This window comes from Bison bison, unplaced genomic scaffold, assembly GCF_000754665.1.
Source record: "Bison bison bison isolate TAMUID 2011002044 unplaced genomic scaffold, Bison_UMD1.0 scf7180017864110, whole genome shotgun sequence".
Lineage (NCBI taxonomy): Eukaryota > Metazoa > Chordata > Mammalia > Artiodactyla > Bovidae > Bison > Bison bison.
Window position 1 is genome coordinate 665,102 of NW_011494682.1, and position 8,182 is coordinate 673,283.

At 43.4% G+C, this 8,182-nt stretch overlaps 1 protein-coding gene across 1 annotated transcript in view; it reads left to right on the plus strand.

The window, feature by feature from the left end:
* The first annotated feature begins 99 nt into the window (after positions 1-99).
* Positions 100-8,182, plus strand: part of ADAMTS3 (ADAM metallopeptidase with thrombospondin type 1 motif, 3) — a 283,309-nt gene continuing 275,226 nt past the window's right edge. Inside the window, exons 1-2 of the mRNA XM_010839082.1 lie at positions 100-649; positions 1,950-1,977. Coding sequence (XP_010837384.1) covers positions 581-649; positions 1,950-1,977 — 97 coding nt within the window. The 5' untranslated portion in view covers positions 100-580. The remainder of the gene's footprint in view (positions 650-1,949; positions 1,978-8,182) is intronic.

The window sequence follows — 8,182 nt, forward strand, 5'->3', positions numbered from 1 at the left end:
GGGAGCCGGCGAGCGGCCCACTCCTCCCACTCCTCCGCCTGCCTCCTCCCCTCCGGCTCCTCCCGCCCCCACCTCGGAGCGAGCCGCGGAGGCGCCCTCGTCCCTGCCTCTTTCTCCCCCTCGCGCTCGCTCGTCCGTCTCTCTCGCTAATACTTCCCCCTGCCGTGCTCCCGGGGACCCAAGCATTCTCAGCGCTAACCTTAGGGACCCACGGTGCGCGAAAAGCCTAGAAAAAAGCCGCTGCGGACAGAGATAGTTGGAATCCCCTCGTCTCTCCCCCCCGCCTCTGCCGGCGCAGCCCGTGCCCGGCTCGCAGCACCTTCTCTCCTGAACACTCTGTTTGGGAGGACGGGGTGAGAAGGTGAAGTGGAAAGAACTGCAGAGCAGAGGGGGCCAGGCTCAGAGCTCAGATTTCATTTTCATTGAAGCCAAGCACGGAAGATCAGTTTTTGTTTTTGTTTTTTTTTAATTCTGTCTTTTTTTTTTTTTTTCCTTTTTTCCAAGAAACTTACTTTGGGGGGGGAGGTTTTGCTCTGGGCATTTGCTTTGCCCAGCAGTTGAAAAGTGAACTCGACTCGTGATGGTTCTCCTGTCACTTTGGTTGATAGCAGCCGCTCTGGTAGAGGTTAAGACTTCAGCTGATGGACAAGTAAGTGGAAAATAATAACAATAAAAAACTCAAACCCAACCTTTTCCCCGAAACAGTTCCTCCCCCTCTTTCCCCTCCTCTCTCTCCTCCAACCCCCTCCCACCCTTTCTCTGTTATCTGGTGCCTTCACGGTCGGTGTTTTTCGAGGGCTGGGCGCAGCGTGCGGGGCTTTTGGGGGTGGAGGGGGTTACATCGCATGGGAGCCCAGGCTTGTCACCCCTCGGGCTTCACTTTGCGGCATTCGGAACAATTCCCGGTGACCCGACTGCAGTCAATCCGCATCCTCGCCGGGCCATCTGGGTTTCCCTTTTCCGGAGGGCAATGTGGGCGCTTGAATGAAGTTCTGGACGCTGGGTCCAGGATCCCAGGGCTCCGACTGCAGCAGCCGGAGTCGAGTTCGCGGGGCTTTCTCTCCTGCTCACTGACTCACAGCTTTTTTCGGGCAGCCGGAGGCGGGGGTTTCAGGAAATCCTTGGGCCGGACAGAGAGCGATCCAGTAGACACGTGTCCTGGGAGTACCGCGGCCGGGCTGGGGTTTGACAGTTGGGGAGGGGGGCCCCCGGGGACGTTTCCTGCCCTGCGTTTTCCTGGGCAGAGAGGCTGGAGGCGCCGGCTGCTCTTTTCCCCTCCCCCTCTGCACAACTCCTCCTCTTTTTAAAGCGAAGTTGAGTGCTGCTCTGTTTCTTTTCGGCCCAGCCCCCACCCTTTGGAGCCTCAAGGTGAAGCCCGATGCTCTCAGAAGAGTCCTTGAGAAGGCTCGGCGGGACGAGCCGAGCCCTGTGTAGTCAGTCACAGCAGCGCAGGGCCGCTGGGGCTCTGGGTACAGAATTTCTCCGTGAGTTTTTGTAGCGTCTCTTGGTCTGCTTGGTCTGACCATAGGGTGAAAAAGTAAGAGACTCGTTCTACTTGCTGCCTGACCTCAAATCTGATCAATCAGGATTTAGACTTCTGTTTTGCACGTATAAATTCGGAGACTTTCTTTTCTACTCCTGACCCAATATATGGAGTTTTCCAAAGAGAATATTGAGTGTCAGGATTTATTTTTGCTGGCTTCGTAAATGTTAAAAGTTAAAACGAGCAAACGACACCCTGTCCCAAATTGCTGTTGCATTGGCTCGTGCTCCCCGTCACAGGAACCTTCTACAAACCGGGGTGCAGCGGTTAGGCACCAATCCCAGTCTCCGGCGTCGCCTGATTAGTCAGCTCCTGAAAAGCATTAATGGTAGAAATAAAACGCATGAGGTGATAAGATGAAACCCAGTAACTGTTTCTTTTTCTTACTTTCCCCCCTCCTTTCCAGGCTGGTAATGAAGAAATGGTGCAAATAGGTAAGCCTTATTCTCAGATGTCACTCTTATCTTGGTAGGGAATGAAGTAAGCTAAAGCAAAATATTGTTTCTGAAATTTCTCCCATTGATGGTTAAAGAAGTAATTGGTGGTCCAGGAACATTTCTATTCTTCTCTTCCTCTTTACAGAGGAGGGAGTCACTTTCCTCAGGCTGAATTGTAGTGATGTAAAAATTGTCCTGCAGTTGGGCTTTTCAGGTGTCAATTTATTATCTGTCTTTGGACAAGCCACTGGTAGGTACTTTAAAGGTGATGGAGGGACTAGAAGAAGATTCAGAGATAAATCAAATGAAATCAACTTCTGTAAGGTTAGGTGGAACACATTTGATTAGAAGAGAAATCAAGTGTAAGAATGCTACAAAGAAGAGAAAAATAAAGTACAGATGATGGAAAGTTTTCTCTTAAATTTTTTTCCAGCTTTGAATAATCCCTCTGATGACTTTTATACCATCTGCTTAAAAATCATTCTACTATTGTGTAATATATGTTAGGCCTTTTGCAGATAACATCTAAAACCTCAGTATTGCCTGATGATAAAGGACTTATTCCCATTTTATGGGTGAGGAGACTGAGGCTCACAGAGTGTGTTGTAAAATGTCCCTTCAAAGTACATGGTCTTTTTTTGAAGCTGTTTATAATAATATATTTGTTCTGAATTCAGAGACTGAAAGTCATCTGTCAAGAAGCTGGGCTTCAGTCTTTTCATACATATTTAACTTGAGTTACTTTAAAAGGTAATTTTTTTTTTGGCACAGTAGTCTGTATATACTGTGTTTGTCAAGTGATACTGTAAAGTCATCTTTTAGATGAAAAGTTTTTATTACTGCAGACTTAGTTACAAATTGTTGCCTATGTGCTGTGTGCCAGGCACAGTGCTAATTGCTTTATGTGCCTTATGTCATCTATTTGTCACAACTGCACTAGGAGGTAGGGACACATTTGTGCCTATTTTAGATTTGAAGGAAATAAGCTTGAGAGGTTATACAGCAACCTCCTATAGTGCATAGTGGAGAGCTGGGGGACTCCAGAGGTGTAAACTAAATGGAGGGGCCCCAAGATCCAGGCCCAGAGGCATCTGTGTGTAGCCGCCTGTCATCCTGTGTCACAGTGCTCCCTTCCTACTCAGTGCCTGGCATTGTTGGAACTCCTCCCCAAGCTTAGACCTTCGCAGGAAGAGGAGAACAGATGGGAGGAGACGGACTGAGAACTGCATTGAAAATACGATGTCTATGAAGAGACATTTGTCATTTGTAGTTGATAGCATTCAGCCATCAACAAGTTATCTTTTTAAAGAAGGATTTTTTCCTTTCTAACCAGTCTTCAAGCAAATAGGGAATAGAAAGCTGTCTTACTTTTTATGTCTTAAGCATTTGATTACTTAAATGTCCTAACATTTCAATATGTAAGTTAAAAAACTATTTTAAGATTACTCATTCTATAAGGAATAAAATATATTGCTTTGATTAAATTTTCAGATAGACTCAGCATGTTCATATGTAAGAGGGCCTGGTTGAGACAGTGGTCCAATCCTTTAGCCAACAGAAACTACTTTGGTAGCTCTTGTCCTCAGGGAAGAAAGGAGTACAGGTCTGCTTTATTTTGATAAGAGGGAGATGAGTAACAGCACAGAAGAGAAGAGGTCAGGGCACTCTTAGGTTGTGTTGCTGGAGATTTATTTTCTCCTCTGCAAGTTTATTTGCTCTCAGCAAGTGCCTCTGCTTTATGAGATTTCTCTCTTTGATTATTATCAGTTTTACTTACCATTTTCAAATTGAGTTGAAGGGAAGACATATAGATGAAAGTAGACTTGACTCATGAATCCTGTGCTAGCAAAAGTGTATCATTTGGCTTTGGGTTATAATCATTTGTGTTTTCTTAAGAGGGATATAAAATTTTATTTGTAAAATATATTTAAAAAATGTGATGTGCAGTAATGAGATTTCATTCTCCTATCCCTGTGCATCAAGGGATTGCTAACCTGGAGGTTTGGTAAAGCGTACTTTTCTACATATAATTAAGTAATTTTTTTCCAATAATTGATTGAAAGTAGTTTTGAACAACTTATTAGGAAAGACTAATAAGGTTAGAAAAATTAATGAATTTATATTTATTGATCTACAAATTGGTTAGGTAAAATTCCATGTTTCAGAATAATTTGTGAATGTCTCAGGAAGAGTAAATATAAATTAATAACAGACCACAAATTGTTAGGAAGCTAAATTAAAAAAATACTTACTATGTATACACACACACACACACACACAGGTGGTGAATATAAGCGTACACTTTGCTGATTCTTCATGAAGGGGACACTTCTAGGTGACCAGCACCTGGATCAATAAGATCATTACTAGTGATTTGTGTCACTTTCCTAGCAGGGTCCCCATATGAAAGGTGACTTCTAATAGGATAGATTAATTTAGCCAGTTTTTAGATGCTTTTTATAAACAAAAATAATGTACACTTTTTAATATTTGCCTTAGGAAACCAATTTAAAAAATATATATCTGATGTGCTTCAATCCCTTAGACTAGGAAGGCTTTTACTTAGTTGGGGAGAGAGCAGTCTGTGATGGGGGCAGGTTGGAGTATATACAGATGTCACCCATGAAGTGTGGAGAAGGGCAGTCTGTGATGGGGGAAAATTGAGTGTATACAGATGTCACCCATGAAATGTGGAGAGGGCAGTCTTTGGTGGGGGCAGGTTGGAGTGTATACAGATGTCATCCATTAAGTGTGGAGTAGGAGATATGGCTTCTTTACTTTTTTTCCCATGCAATGGAAATGAGGTATGGTATGAGGGAAAGTATGTTTGGCTCTCAGGAAAACAGGCAAATGAGTTTTGATCTGTCTAGTTATCTTCTCTTTCATTCACCAGAGAGGAGCTGTCTACTTGGTGGTATAGTCACTAAGTCGTGTCCGACTCTTTGCGACCTCAAGGACTATAGCCCGCCAGGCTGCTCTGTCGATGGGATTTTCCAGGCAAGAATACTAGAGTGGGTTGCTGTGCCTTTCTTCAGAGGATCTTCCTGACCTAGGAACAGAGCCTTCATCTCCTGCATTCTTTACTGCTGAGCCACCAGGGAAGCCTCATCTACCTGTCTACACCCATGCATACATGCATACAGAGTATATGTGTGCTCAGTCGCTCAGTCATGTCTGACTTTTTGTGACCCTTTGGGCTGTAGCCCACCAGGCTCTTCTGCTCGTGGAATTTTTCAGGCAAGAATACTGGAGTGGATTGCCATTTCCTCTTCCAGAGGATCTTCCCGACACAGGGATCGAACCCGTGTTCTCCTGCATTGCAGGCAGATTCTTTACCATTGAGCCATCAGGGAAGCCCATACACAGTATATACATACATCCATATATACCCATACATACATACATCCACATATATGCACACATACATACATCCACATACATACGTTTGTGCACACACATACATATAGGTGCATGTGTAAATGTGTGTGCACTGTGTATACATGTGTAAATGTGTTTCATGAGATAGGTAGCATGTTCTGTGACATACCAAGGAACTCTCATTTCTGACTCAGACTATGACCTTGGTAGGTTGCCTAGGGTAATTGTGAGTAGCTTGCTGGCTGGCCTGATGGGATAAGGAGGTTTGCTCTGTGACACATGTGGCTTAGGAAATAATCATGCTGCTGCTGCTGCTGCTAAGTCGCTTCAGTCGTGTCTGACTCTGTGCGACCCCATAGATGGCAGCCCACCAGGCTTCCCCGTCCCTGAGATTCTCCAGGCAAGAACACTGGAGTGGGTTGCCATTTCCTTCTCCAGTGAAAAGTGAAAAGTGAAAGTGAAGTTGTTCAGTCATGTCCCAACTGTATCGACCCCATGGACTGCAGCCTACCAGGCTCCTCCGTCCATGGGATTTTCCAGACAAAAGTACTAGAGTGGGGTGCCATTGCCTTCTCTGAGGAAATAATCATAGTTCTTTATAAATTGGAGAATCTGAAAAAGAATTCTCTGAGTCCTTTTGTTTCATAAACCACAGCTTTGAGATCACTTGAGTATCATCAGAGGGAAAACTACTGTGAGGCTTTGGTGTTCAGCCACCTTCCCTCTCCCCCTATCCCATCCCACCCCGTCCCCTGCTCTTGGAATTGAGACATGTCAATCTTTTTCTGCCCTATTACTGTTTCCAGTTTCAAATTCCATTGCATTTCATTCTTAACTAAATGAAGTTGCTAATCTTATACTCTCAGATATCTGGTTTCCTGAGAAATAATTTTTCATTATTTATAGGTACTCATTTCAAGGTGAAGTATAGAATAAGTGTTTCCACTGATGTAGACCTTGAGAGAGCAAAGACTGTCTTGACGACTGCTGTGTCTATCTCCTGCCCGTAAACAGGGCTTGGTACCTTGTGACTCTCAAATATCTGTTGTCCAGTGCATAGATCTAGTAACCAGGTTATTAGCACTTTAGGATTTGCCTGTGTTCTGGTTTTCTTAAAATATTCTTGTTCTGTGCTCCTTTCCAGGTTTAATTGATCCCTAGGAAAATGAGGATAGAGACAATGGATGTACAATTAATCATTCTGTGTTATCAAGGCTCCTTGTGACTTCCTTTTTCATTCCACAAAGCCAAGGACTTAGGCTTACTGGTTTTTTATGTTTTTGTGTTTGTGTTCCACAAGTATTTGTCAAATTGAATCAAATTATGTGCAAGTTTGAAATGTCTGCTAATTTTGCCCTGAAATCTATTTGAGATAACTTGCCATGTTTCTGGCATCAGTGGAAATAAGATAAGCAATGATTGTAATCTGTCAATCTAGTTTGCCAGCAGCAACACTCAAAATGTGGTCTAAAGGAAGTTTAAAGGGATCCCTTGTAAAATTTAGAACTTCAGCCACCTAAGCCATTGCTCTTCTCTGTAACTAAAGATCATACACTTGACTTTACTGATTTAGCTCCTGTCCCACCATTGAGCACCATAATGATCTAAGTTAAGTGTTTTAAGTGTCTTATGTAAAGATGTTATTAGATGCAGTATGCTACCTATCACTGGCAACTTACTGCTCTTTAGCTGAACTGTTTCTTCCCCATACGTCACTGTTTTCTTTTGTCGTTGTACCATATAATCATGATATTGCTCAGAAATGTTATGAAATCTCCAGGGTCACCTCTGTTTCCAGGATGATTATCTTTAAGCACTCTTTGCTTATGGGTAGCCAACCCAGATTACCTTGGAAATCCATCAGGGACAGTTCCAAATTGCCTGCTGAAATCATGAGTGGTTGGACTCATGCTTGGGCTGGATCTATTGACAGTGAGGATCTATTGACCGGATCTATTGGACTCATGCTTGGACTGCATCTATTGACTGTTTGGACTGGATCTATTGACAGTGAGGACTTGAATGGAATCCCAGTGCTTCCTCAAAAAGGATTGCTATTATCAGAATTTGGGGAACTCTCATCTTACACTTCCTCTAATAAGAGATCGGCTTTTACTTTTAAGCTGTACTACTTCTATTCTATTCTAAGTTGTTGAATTGTGCTTTGTAATTAATCAGTTATGGTTCTGATTATAAATGCTTTACATGTGCCCCTTGTGGTTATCTTCTTTTTCTGTATTCCCCAGGTTTTAGACAATCATTCCAGATATCAAGCTCTTGTTATAACTTAGAATACTCTTGTTCAGTCTTCTTTTAATACACAGATTGTGGGATTTTTTTGTATACCTGTTTTTGTTTTCTTTAATATTTTAGTATAATTTTCCATATCATTACAAACCCCTTGTAAGCATCATTCAGTTCAGTTCAGTTGCTCAGTCATGTCTGACTCTTTGCGACCCTATGAATCACAGCACGCCAGGCCTCCCTGTCCATCACCAGCTCCCAGAGTTCATGCAAACTCATGTCCGTTGAGACGGTGATACCATCCAGCCATCTCATCCTCTGTCGTCCCCTTCTCCTCCTGCCCCCAATCCCTCCCAGCATCAGGGTCTTTTCCAATGAGTCAACTCTTCGCATGAGGTGGCCAAAGTATTGGAGTTTCAGCCTCAGCATCAGTCCTTCCAATGAACACCCAGGACTGATCTCCTTTAGGATGGACTGGTTGGATCTCTTTGCAGTCCAAGGGACTCTCAAGAGTCTTCTCCAACACCACAGTTCAAAAGCATCAGTTCTTCGGCCCTCAGCTTTCTTCACAGTCCAATTT